The 14,000-nt window shown below is 39.4% G+C and overlaps 1 protein-coding gene across 1 annotated transcript in view; it reads left to right on the top strand.

Moving 5' to 3' along the window:
- The window catches only part of LOC137290701 (ATP-binding cassette sub-family D member 3-like), a 63,107-nt gene that overhangs the window by 24,631 nt on the left and 24,476 nt on the right, over nucleotides 1-14,000 (top strand). The window contains exons 18-19 of the mRNA XM_067821784.1: nucleotides 2-68; nucleotides 289-352. Of these exons, the coding sequence (XP_067677885.1) occupies nucleotides 2-68; nucleotides 289-352 (131 nt within the window). The remainder of the gene's footprint in view (nucleotide 1; nucleotides 69-288; nucleotides 353-14,000) is intronic.

Genomic DNA, 14,000 nt, shown 5'->3' with positions numbered 1-14,000 from the left:
GCTCTTGAGAATAACAAAGCATTGAAAGCTGGTAGCGGAAAGATCATCATTCAAGATCATATAATCAAGTAAGTTTGTTTTTGTTTGTTTGCTGTTTAAAGTTACACTCTGTACATTTCCAACTATATGGCAGTGGTCTTCTAATAATTATGTCTGGACCAGACTATCCGGTGATCGGCATAATCAGCATAGTAAAACTAAACTCACTCACTCAGTCTCTTGCTTCAGCTCTGCATGATTTGTGCCTGACAAGCTGAGACTCCCATGCATATGTCTGTTCTGTTTCAGATTTGAAAAAGTCCCCCTTGTGACACCAAATGGAGATGTGTTGGTTAAAGAGTTGACGTTTGAGGTAGGCCATGTTATTATTACTGGATATTGATATAGGACACATATTCATGCAACAAGTGCTTGCTCAAGGTGCTGGTATTTGTTTCCCTCAATCACTGGATGTCAACCTCAATGTCACATTGTATTATCAGTCTCATCTCCCCAGAGAATGTACAGCTCTTGCTGCCACTAGGCACACCGAGTTTATTGTGGCTCTCTCATCCTAACCAGGTACCCAATTCACAGCTGGGTGGACTGGGACACATAGTCACAGTACTTTGTCCAAGTTTACTACATGTTGCTGTACCTGCAACTAGGTGTTAGCTTGTGGTCTTGTGTCCACCATCTGGCCATATACCAACAGATTCATGGGTTCTTTAAAGTGACACAGGGTTGTGCACAGTACACTAGGGGTTGTGACACAATGGAAAGTGTCTGCACACAGGTTGGCTCAAGTGAGTGAGTGAGTGAGTGAGTTTAGTTTTACGTCGCACTTAGCAATATTCCAGCTATATGGTGACAGTCTGTAAATAATCGAGTCTGGACCAGACAATCCAGTGATCAACAACATGAGCATCGATCTGCGCAATGGGGAACCGATGACATGTGTCAACCAAGTCAGCTAGTCTGACCACCTGATCCCGTTAGTCGCCTCTTACGACAAGCATAGTCACCTTTTATGACAAGCATGGGTTGCTGAAGGCCTATTCTACCCCGGGACCTTCACGGGTCCTCAAGTAATGTGTTAGTGTCTCCTGATAAAGACATGCACAGTTTTCATTATTTTGAATGGTGAAGGGTGTACAAGGTATAGATGAAAACACCATGGTAGTCTTACAGCATCCCCTGTTTGGTGCAGTTAGAGTCACGGGCCTCACGTCTTTGTGAGCACTAAAGATTTAAGAAATCTAACAAATTTGAAATGACCGATTACTCAAAATGCTACTACAATACATCATGACAAGCTATACATTGCATTGAGTTTACTTGGGTGTTTGTGAGTGAGTGAGTGAGTTTACTTTTACGCCGCACTCAGCAATATTCCAGCTATATGGCGGCGGTCTGTAAATAATCGAGTCTGGACCAGACAATCCAGTGACCAACAACATGAACATCGATCTGCGCAACTGGGAACCAATGACATGTGTCAACCAAGTCAGTGAGCCTGACCATCCGATACTGTTCGTCGTCTCTTACGACAAGCATAGTTGCTGTTTATGGCAAGCATGGGTTGCTGAAGGCCTATTCTACCTCGGTACCTTCACGGGTCACTTGGGTGTTTGTAACTGAAAAAGGAGAGAAAGGACGTTAAGACAGAGTGCTTAGAATGCATTCTGTTCATGATCTGCTGCACAGTGTGTGTTCCACATTGCAGTAGGAAACAATGACAGTGTATGTCAAACTTAGAACAAACATGGTGTAGTCGTTTGTGATCTATTCTCTGCCTTATTGGGTTCATGTGTGTGATGAGAGCGTTCTGTCAGTCATGTTGATAAATATCTGGAAAGATATCATGCATGATTGATAATACATAGAAAAATATCACTTCTGGGTAATAGCCCATCCACAGTCTTGTAATGAATAAATCAGATATGTTATTATGCATTGCTGTAAGACGATCACTAACAACAGTAACATGTCATGTGTACATATCAGATATCATTGTACACCACTCGAGTAAACCTGAGATGCTTATGAAACACAGGATACTTTATAGTCTTCTTATGAAACGGGTCAACGTTAGTTACCAATAGAGTTGATACTGATTACAAACAAGTTATCAAGTGACTGTATAGTCAGCTGCTGTGTGAGGCTGTTACTTGCGAGGTAGATTTCCCACCTGCAGCAATTGTAGAGTTGTCAAACTATTGTCAAGAAATAGGATCAGTCTTTACTCTCCCTAACTTTTCCATCAAAGTTTTGTCAAACTTGACTTTAATGTGTGAACTGTTGTCAAACTTGTTTTATTCAGACACAAGCAATCACAGTCAAGGACGTTGTCATGTGATGTTTACAAAATGACATTGCTCAAATGACACAAAAGTGTTTGATGTCTGAAAACATGAGTTTGGGAAGTTTTAAAATATCAACAACATGTGTTGTCATATTTAGTTTGCCATGTGTGTCCCCAAGGCATAAATTTAGCAGTCAATTTGACACCCTGTTGTCATGAGTGGGAGTTATGGACATGTTTTGGGAGTCAACTTTAATCAGTGTTTGCCCTTAGCATAAAATGTTTGGAGTCATCATGACTCTTGGGTGTCATGAGAGGGAGTCATGGACGTTTTGGGAGTCAACTTTAATCAGTGTTTGCCCTTAGCATAAAATGTTCGGAGTCATCATGACTCTTGGGTGTCATGAGAGGGAGTCATGGACGTTTTGGGAGTCAACTTTAATCAGTGTTTGCCCTTAGCATAAAATGTTCGGAGTCATCATGACTCTTGGGTGTCATGAGAGGGAGTCATGGACGTTTTGGGAGTCAACTTTAGTCAGTGTTTGCCCTTAGCATAAAATGTTTGGAGTCATCATGACTCTTGGGTGTCATGAGAGGGAGTCATGGACGTTTTGGGAGTCAACTTTAATCAGTGTTTGCCCATAGCATAAAAAGTGTGGAGTCATCATGACTCCTGGGTGTCATGAGAGGGAGTCATGGACATGTTTTGGGAGTCAACTTTAGTCAGTGTTTGCCCTTAGCATAAAATGTTTGGAGTCATCATGACTCCTGGGTGTCATGAGAGGGAGTCATGGACATGTTTTTTGGAGTTAAATATGCAGGTTCTCTGCATCATGGGAAACACTTGACGTGAAAGTCACTTGAATATGTATAATTGTGATAGTAGCAAACAAACAAACCCAGAGAAGGAGCCCAAGGGAGACCAGAGATTCAGAACCTTACCCTGAGGAAATCTAGACTTATTTCATTTAAGACTTTAGCACTGCAGAAAGAGCTTGATAGGACAGTCAAATGATGATAATGTCATGCTAAAGGTAGGTATTATTGGTAGTCTCTAAACTCTTATTTGGACAGTCTCTAAAGGTAAATCATCTGTCTCTAATCAAGAGTTAACTTTCAAATTAGATATTACCTGAGTGACAAACCGGTTTTGTCAAACACTAAAGGTAAATAGCTTTTGGGATTTAGCTGAACAATGTATTGGTACAAATAGATGTTCTGTCATGAAGGAGCCATCCTGGGATTCTTCTGGGATGGTGGGGTAGCCTAGTGGTTTAGGCGTCTGCTTGTCAGGGTTGAAATCCTGGGTTCAATTCCCTTCATGGGTACAGTGTGTGAAGCCCATTTCTGCTGTCCACCGCCATGACATGGCTGGAATATTGCTAAAAGCGGCATAAAACTGAAACTCGCTCACTCACTTGGATTCTGCCACAATGTATTTTGTTGGTGATTATTTTAAGATTCTAACATGGACCCCATGATTTTCATGCCAGATATTTACTATTGTATGACATAGAGAATGATAATCAATAACAATTGATTATCAATAATGTTATGGTGAATAATTTGCTGTGACAAAAGGTATAAGAAATCCCCTCAGAACCAACCAAATACAACACTGAGAAGTCTGATATTTTCAATAATTTGTATTCTGCAAAAACAGCAAGATGCAAAGGTACACAATTGAGGTTTCATGCACAATACCACTGAGTCAATTCTAAAGTAATTCACAAATATAATGTCAGCTCACTGAAGCTTTGGTGTGAGAAACAGTTTTACTGAATGTAACTCAGCGAGCGGTCGGACAGCAGTTATGTAGGTGAAGCATTGACAGAAGCAGGCAGATTTATATACTCAAGTTCATCTGTGCGTGTCCTTGTTGTCAACACGACAGCCAGCCTTTATATATAAAGTTACTAATTCCTGAACTTTCAAGCACTTTGTGACCATCGCCATCAATGTAGGATCTTCTGGTAGGCTCCCTGAAGTATGCACAATTAATAAAACTCTTAGTCAAGAGTGCTACTATAAAACCTGCTGCCAAAGTACCAAAAGCACGGAACAGTTATGTGACCAATAATAACAATCACTCAAAACTTTAAACATTGTGACCCGAAGAGTCATTATTACTTAATCGAAAATACAATTTACAGAAAATACACTCTCGTGACAACAAGTATCGGGGAAGTATCTATGGGTGAAATACTGAGACTGAGAATGTGAAGAAATTATTAATTCTCTGTCAGAATGTTGTTGCCTTTTCATTTCACAATCATGACCAGCAATTACAGATATGCTTAGAATGTAGAGTCTGTTGTATTACAGTGTATTATGGACATTACATCTCATTGATGCACCTTTTTGGTTAGCTTTTGATAAATATCAGAGAAGTATCTTTGGGCAAAAGTACCAAAAAATCTGAAAGAAATCAGTGTATTTCACATCACAAGTGAGTGGTGATTATTAATACATGGAATATCAACAAAACAAACTCAGCACCCTGAACTGCTTGTACTGTGTGGTTGATGAAAAGTTTATTCATCACAATAGTTTATGTGTTATGAATGACATAATTTTCATACTGATGATCATTGATACTTCTTGTCATTGAATGTACAGTCGAACCCCGTTTACTCAGACCCCACATATCCGGAAACCCCACCTTCTGGACGATTTTTATGTGAAGCGAAACTTACGTTTATTAGCTGTATTCGGTTAACTTGAATTATTTGTTTCTGTATCTTTTTAACATTTTGTTTCTCTCAGAAATTAGTTTTCTGATTGACAAAGTTCTTACTTTTCATCCTACTCTTTCAATCATTTTGTAAAAAATATTTTAAGCTTTGTGTTTGTTGTTATTTATTACAAGTTGTGAAAAATATTACAATGCAACTTTGAAAGCGCAACATGGAAGTGATTTCTGCATAGCCCAGTCATGATGCTATAATTATCATTTTGTTAATACCAGGCAATATAAGTTATAATTCCATAGCCACCAGCAGCTGGGAGCCAATGTTTATTCAGTAGGGGAATGTGTATTAATGAGGTTTTTTAGTGCACTGGAATTGGCAAGGTTGTCTTAGTACAACTGAAAGAGGAACCACATTCCATTACAGTTATAATGGTAATGAGACTGTGTGCTGTGACTGTATGAATCCTTTGAAGTTGACATGCTTGACTTGTGTATCAGTGCTCTGATACAGAACCGATAACTGCCTCATCATCATCATCAGCAGCAGCATTGGTAGCAGCAATCGCAGTAGCAGCAGCACAAGTGCATCATGATGCAGAAGCCTAGTGTTTTCAGCTTTTGCTTTAAATGCCAAAGCCATTGGTTAGAATGATAGTCCACAGATATGGGTTAGGGTGATGGTTCACAGACATTGGTTAGGGTGATGGTCCACAGACATGGGTTAGGGTGATGGTCCACAGACATGGGTTAGGGTGATGGTTCACAGACATGGGTTATCATGGTTATGGTGATGGTCCACAGATATGGGTTAGGGTGATGGTTCACAGACATGGGTTATGGTGATGGTCCACAGACATGGGTTAGGGTGATGGTTCACAGACATTGGTTAGGGTGATCGTTCACAGACATGGGTTATGGTGATGGTTCACAGACATGGGTTAGGGTGATCGTTCACAGACATGGGTTATGGTGATGGTTCACAGACATGGGTTAGGGTGATGGTCCACAGACATGGGTTAGGGTGATGGTTCACAGGCATGGGCTAGGGTGATGGTTCACAGACATGGGTTATGGTGTTGGTTCACAGGCATGGGCTAGGGTGATGGTCCACAGACATTGGTTAGGGTGATGGTTCACAGACATGGGCTAGGGTGATGGTCCACAGACATGGGCTAGGGTGATGGTCCACAGACATGGGTTATGGTGATGGTTCACAGGCATGGGCTAGGGTGATGGTTCACAGACACGGGTTATGGTGATGGTTCACAGACATGGGTTAGGGTGGTGGTTCACAGACATTGGTTATGGTGATGGTCCACAGACATGGGTTAGGGTGATGGTTCACAGGCATGGGCTAGGGTGATGGTTCACAGACACGGGTTATGGTGATGGTTCACAGACATGGGTTAGGGTGGTGGTTCACAGACATTGGTTATGGTGATGGTTCACAGACATGGGCTAGGGTACTGGTTCACAGACATGGGTTATGGTGATGGTTCACAGACATGGGTTAGGGTGGTGGTTCACAGACATTGGTTAGGGTGATGGTCCACAGACATGGGTTAGGGTGATGGTCCACAGACATGGGTTAGGGTGATGGTTCACAGGCATGGGCTAGGGTGATGGTCCACAGACCAAGGTTAGGGTGATAGTCCACAGACATGGGTTATGGTGATGGTTCACAGACATTGGTTAGGGTGATGATCCACAGACATGGGTTAGGGTGATGGTTCACAGACATGGGTTAGGGTGATGGTCCACAGACATGGGTTAGGATGATGGTCCACAGACACCTAAATGCACATATGTGGGTCTAGTGATGAAGTGATCGCTTTTCGTTGCTTTTTATCGGTTAAACTCTGTAGTTTCCAATGACTTTGTTGTAGTGTAACTGTTGACACATTGTGGGTTATACTATTTTGGAATTGGCCCCAGCAAACCATGCTGGTCATGAGAGAACCTTTAGGCTCGTAACGTAGTGGACCCAACCATCATGCTTCTGTGTAAGCACTGGACATCACAAACTGTCAAGATGCTAGAGAATGAATGGTTGATCTACATGATGAGTGAGTAAGTATTGTTTTATGCCACTTTTAGCAATATTCCAGCTATGTCACAGCAGGGACACCAGAAATGGGCATCACATATTGTACCCACATAGGGAATTGAACCCGGGTCTTCATTGTGACATGAGGAAGCTTTACCCCACCACACATGGGACTGAACTATTTACAAATCTGCTGTGATTCATCTGGACTGTTGCATTTAACAGTAATCTGAAAGGTATGCATATTCAAGAATTGAAACAGTGCCTAATTTGCATGCCAGTAAATATTGAAATGGCACAGGTGAAATATGACTAAACTTATGATATGATATTCACCATGATTGGTTTCATGGAAAATGAGATAAATCTGACCAGCACAAATGATTCAAAGCCTGAGTTTTTTCACCCCATGAAACTGTTGATCTCTGGCATTCTCAAACTCACAACTTAGCATGGGTTTGGTCATTTTGACTGCCTGTGAGCATAGCAGGAAATCCTGTTTAAAATGATGATATGGTTTGTGGTTTATGAGTCAAGGAATATGAAGCGGAACTATTCTTGCAGTCAGGATAGTGATCAGGTAATCAAGTTCAAAAGTTGTAACATATATTGTGTATAGAGTTACGCTCTCTCTTGCCATTGTGGAACCGTGAAGGTCTGGGGTAGAATAGGTCTCAGCAACTCATGCTTGCCATGAAAGGCAACTATGCTTGTCATAAGAGGCAACTAATAGGATCGGGTGGTCAGGCTCGCTGACTAGGTTAACACGTGTCATCGGTTCTCAGTTGTGCAGATCGATGCTTATGCTGTTGATCACTGGATTGTCTGGTCCAGACTTGGATTATTTGCAGACCACTGCCATATAGCTGGAATATTGCCGAGTGTGACGTAAAACTAAACTCACCCACTCACTCATTCTTGTCATTATGTATTCATTACATGATGTTTACTGGTTATTTATAAACAAACTTGAATTTACCTGATTGTTCCGACGTTTTTATTTAATTTTGGATCATCAGACATAGTCTTGCTCCAAGGCTGTACTGAATGCTAAACCCATTTGTGTATAGTAATTTTATTCCTTGAAGGGGCATGTCTACATAAGTTGATAGTACAAGTGTACAATAGACAGTATGGGTGCACTTACCTTCACCAAGGTACACATTATCTATCATGTGCCCTATGGCACTGTGCAAAAAAATTCTTTCCCTGAAATTGTTTGACTTAATTAGTCACTGAATAGAAATAATTTTGATAGGAACAAGAAGTCCATATGATTTATACACACACTGAATCACATTATTTTCCCCACAGCCTATCCCTTTTCTGTAGTACTGAAGCCCTAAATAGAAGCAAGTCTAGATTTCCTCAGGATCTACCTGCTCACTGATGCACCTGTCTTATCCAGCACACTGTCAAAACCAGCAAAAATTTTTTTGCACCAGCACCTTGCCTAAACAGACATTTTATTTTGGTCCTGTGCCGTGCTGGTTTAGACAAGGTTCACAGTATATTTGCACAGTGAGCAATAATGGCCATATTATTATTATTATTATCATGCATGGTGTCACATGGATTCATATTTCTCATATTATTCAAGTATTTATGATGTGGGATTAACTTCATTTTAATTCACAGCCAGGCTGACTAGAACAGTTGGGTTGGTGGACACGTATTTGGAGCAGGAGGTTAAAGTGATATCTACATTATTCTGAATTAGAAATGGAATTGTGGACAGATATATATCACACTTCATTACACAGAGTCTGATTCATGCTGGTCTGTCACTCTTCTTGTCACGAGCAGAACTGAATTTATTTTTCATCAGCACTTTAGAACACTGCGTACATGTCAGAAACTGCCTCCAAAGTCTGCATGTAGAGTGAAAGGTTGTGGGTTTCGTCGCTATCCATGTCATACCAAAACACATTAAAATATGGTACTTGCTGGTGCCTGCCTGGTGCCCAGTATTAATGGGTAAAAAGACTGTTCAGCTTGGAGTCAGTATGATGTGTCATAGTGGAATATAAATTCGTACTGAACTGCAGCCTGGTGAACTATCAGCCTCAGTGAACTATCACTAGAAAACCAGCTTGGGTCTTGACTAGTACAAGCAGCCACATATACACACACATGCACGATGTCATATGAGAGAGATATTCCAATAAACGCACATTTTTTGTACTCTTTTAACGATTACATATGAAAGACTTGTGGTTAGTTTTAAGCAGAACACCAATATGTTTCTTATAAAATGCTCAGTTAATTAATAACTAGTGATAAAAAGTTGCCCAAAAGTTGCTTCTTTCACTCTTGCCCGCCAATGAAACCACAGACAGGTTACGTAACTCTGTCGCCAGAGCCCTGCAGTGACATCATATGAGTAAGGATTTTCAGTTAGTGGTATAAAATGTGTAACAAGCTCGTCAATTTGCTGATTTCTCGACCTCAACAAAGACATGCTGCATTGCTGTGTTGCCATCAGATGCTTCCAGGTGTCGGGTGATAGTGTCACCATGCACAAATTTCCACGGGACCCCTCAGTTCATGCTAAATATGTTGTTTGTAAGTGCGAGGCGAACGTTGTGGAAGCCTGAACATATTAACCCCATGCCACAGGGACATGTATGTCCTTCCTCTTCTACCCTCACTTTGAAGTCCAGCAAAATTCTAAATGTATCATGCACATATAAATACTTCACAGTTTTTAATTCTGTGGATAATTCCCTGTTTCTTGATACCATCCACTATTACCTCGGACCAAGTGCATAAAATTACCTTTCAAAATATGCTTCATCGTAAATGTCGCCACTTTTCACACTTTCACACTGTACAAAATTGTGTTTCACAGCATTATATGCTGTATTGCAGGGAAGAGTATTGTAGCAAGAAATAGCATATTAAAAATAGATACAACGCAATCATTTGATAAATCAAAAGACACAAAGTTTCCGTGCAGCGTGACACCATGACTGACGCAAAATCATGCAAAGCGAGAACAGTACTTATCAACATTTCTAGCTTCTTCTGTTATTTACAATGTGATTGGTAAAAAACATATAACATCAGAAGCATTCTGATTACTTACATCTCATATTTATGTGTAAACGATCTTTGAATCAAGGGACAAGTCCTTGAAAAATCCTGTATACCCTTGTCAGCAATGCTGCCGTTTTGAAAGAAATCGTCATCGGTAGTGACGTCACATGTTAATATTGTTGCACATATTAGGCAATTTTTTGAGGTGAAGGTCAGTTGAACAAGAATAAACACAATGGCCATATCATTATCATTCCGATTGCACTCTCAGTATTATGATGTATGTTTTGCGTATCGTTCAGATATTTTTCATAAAAATAAATTCAATATCTACATATATCCTTGTTCAACATTATATCACATGTGGATAAAGTGTATGCATTTTTATTCTGTAAATGTTTTTGATATTTTGAATAATATTTACATTGGAAATTGACACATTTAGTGTAGTATACCACATTTTAGGCCTTTACACAAGTGATATGATATCACATGCAGTCATTACTACAACATGTACTTTTGGTCTTGTGATGTACAATATTAAAAAATGTGCAGTTTCATATGAACAGGTTAATAAACAGCGATTTAATTCAACCTTATAAGTAAAACTGATAATATTAATGAAAATGATTTATGCATTTTGTAACAAAACAATTATGAAAATTCAATGACCAGGTGTGTGTGGTTGTCAAAAATGTTTTATGATCCATTATCTGTGTTTTTTGATAATACAATCAATTCAAATTTTATTAAAACATATTGTGATGGCAGGATATCTAACTCAAACAATATTTGTACGAAAATTGTTTACAAATATATAAACTAGGTCATGTCTTAATTTGGACAAACCTTGCGTCCGTATTCTAATAGTTCCGTATTGAAGAAGTGATCTCTCTATACCTTTCATTGCATACTAATGAAGAGAAAGAAATACACAATCATAAGAAGAAAAGTTTAATATTTATTAATATTTAATGAATATTCAGGGGTGCGGTTGGCGAGCTGGCTAAAGCGCCAGGCAAGGCTAGTGATCCATCGAGGTTGGGATCGAGCCCAGGTGTGACCAGGTGTAATTACCTTGGAGTCAACTTTGCAGACTCTTTCTGTGTTGTCACAACTCCAAGTGTTCAGTACACAACACTGTGCACTCAAAAGAACCCACGAATCCGTTGGTAGGTGACCAGATAGTGGCCACATGGACATGAGCATACACGTAGTTGCGGGTACAGCAACATGCAGTAAACATGCAGTAAATTACTGTGGCTATGTGTCCCAGTCCACCCAGCTATGAATTGGGTACCTCGTTAGGATGTGAGAGCCACAATAAAACTTGTGGCAGCAAGAGTTGTATACTCCCCTGGGAGTTGAGATATAAATATCCTATAATGAAAAAAAGATAAATTCAGGTGTTGTGAAATATTATTTTTCATTTACGCTCAATTGATGCCACAATAAAGTACGTAGTAAAACTGTCTAATTGTTGATATATTCAGGACACCATTTAAATGGTAAAACCATTTGTTTTATGTTTTATAAAGAGCATTGAATTCTTTTACACATTCAATGGCAATTTATTAATAGGTGAGATATATGTTTATCAGCAATCCAGTGTCGTCTTTTTCCTACGTGACAAAATGGACAAAACATGCCATGATATCAGCTACATTGTTGTAATATTTACAGTATTTTCATTATGTTTGAAGATATGGCCGTTACTCCCTTAAAAATGATGCAAAATTAGTCAAAACACAAAAACTGAAGAACATGAGAATCGAATAACTAACGTATGTATCAGAAAGGGGCATCAAGTTGCTATAACCTGCTTTCTCATGTAGTACATTGGCATCTTTTCTTATATACTGTGAAACTACCAAGGGTTATCTGCTCTCTTTGGGGAAGTTTGGATTGGAATAGTTTAATTCACTGTGAACAAAACAACCAAAACATATTCTCCGTATCCACAGCAAATTCTCCCATGTGATCTGAGTCACATTGACCTAATGTAAAGCATAGCAGAGTTATGCCTCCTTGTCTTTATATGTGCATGACCTCTTTGTCGATGTTTGATGTCCATTTTTGACATTTATTGCGGGGCGTTTTTAATGTTGAGCATGTGACAATATGCATTAGCGCATAAATTCATTTGGTATACACTTATGTTGTTCTCTTATCTCACACTTTTTGTAAAGATGACAAATCTTAAAAAACTGAGTGCTTTTATTGGTGCACAGTAAAAAACGGAGAAATTTACTGTTTTTTAACTCATACAGACGTTTTGGACAACAGTTATATTGATACCAACTGATAGGAAATTAAACATTCTACATGTCTGTGTCCTTTTATAGCCATACGCAGATCCAGGACCACACAAGAGCACGTCTGGCACAACGTTCACTTTTCAAACCTTATGAAAATGTGCGCCTGAAAAAATAGCATCAAGGTGGTTAAATCATGTGGTTGGACACCTGCCTTGCTTGCAAGATAGAAGATGCTATTTAGATTTGTTTTCATTGAGTTAAAAAATCAAAACTACTTACTATGATTGATAACCAAAAGGATTTTGCATGTCACAAATTGTAACAGGAGAAGGATTTCTGCCTGGGAAGAGATCGAGGTATTAGTCAAAGTGTCAATAATATTGCAAGTTGAAGCTTATATGGTAGGAGGTTCTCTCACAATTAAGGAGGAAATAATCGTATTATTCTGTTTTCGAGACAAGGTTTAGTGCATGTTTTTTTATGACTTTTGCGCTCACGTTGAAAAGTCCTAACACCCCAGTGTGTTGTCTGTAGGGTTGATTTGGGTCGGCCATCCAAAAAAATGGAGTCCAAGTTAGCTTCATCAATTGTTGCGAAGCGGCAGCGGCTTTCCCCAAAAGTTGTTTGTCTCTCATCTCTTGTGTCTGTGGGAATAATTTACTGGGTTTTTATTTTGAAAGAAAATAACAAAGAAAAAAACCCAATCCATTTGTCAACGGGTGGATGTAGTCATCGGCGTGATATGTGATTGACGTGATTATATACATGCAATACTTTGACGAAATGATGAATACCATGATGAACATGAAGTCATGGTTTAGTTGTTCAAACTTCTTTAGTTGGTTTCAAGAGACATGACAAACAAGTATACATGAATGAGGTGAGCGGACTTCCAGCTCAAACCCCAGGGCCTTTCCTGCGAGCGGCATAATCCTGCTCGCGGTCGTCCCCACAAAGACAGTCGGAATGCCGGTCTCCACACTCACATCTCACTTCTCATCTCTCACGTACAGTACAGATGTGAGCATACATATATATAGTTTTTAACAACAATAGACAGGCAAAGATTCAACAATGGACAGATAGAGAAGCTAATAGCACTTCCTTCTACAGCTGATGTGATGACAGACACAGCCAAGGGGGATGACCAATAAAGGCCATAAATGTCATATACCGTAATTAATGGAAGTGACAAAGAGGAACAAGGTAGCTGACAAAACAATGTACTCTGCGGTAGTGATAAAGATCAAGATTGCAGACTGAATAATAATAGCTAAATATCATATAGCCTGGCCACATAGTTTTTGGTCAGTAGAAATATTTGGACATGGCTGTCCTGAAGTAGACACTATAACACATTCACGAGATACAAGTGTAGATCTATTGTGTTGGCTATCTTAATCAGCTGGCCCATTGCACTAATTTGCAGGCCCCATTTTAACATTGTAAACAAAGCTCGTAAAATCTTATAATAAGTTGTTTTCGTTTTTTTAATAGTTCCGGACTGTTATGTTTTTCATTACTTCCATTACTTCCTACCCATGTTTATGTTCCCATCGCTAACAGTTGTTTCTTCATCCTTAGGTGCATATTTATTCTGTCCTGGTATGGCACTTTCTGTTATTTCTGAGAATAAACGAGGTTGAAAATGATTACGTACTTATGTTATGTTGTAACGAA

Source organism: Haliotis asinina, chromosome 7 (genome assembly GCF_037392515.1).
Source record: "Haliotis asinina isolate JCU_RB_2024 chromosome 7, JCU_Hal_asi_v2, whole genome shotgun sequence".
NCBI classification, from domain to species: Eukaryota; Metazoa; Mollusca; class Gastropoda; order Lepetellida; family Haliotidae; genus Haliotis; species Haliotis asinina.
Note: the sequence above shows the minus strand (reverse complement) of the source record. Positions and strands in the feature narration are given on the sequence as shown.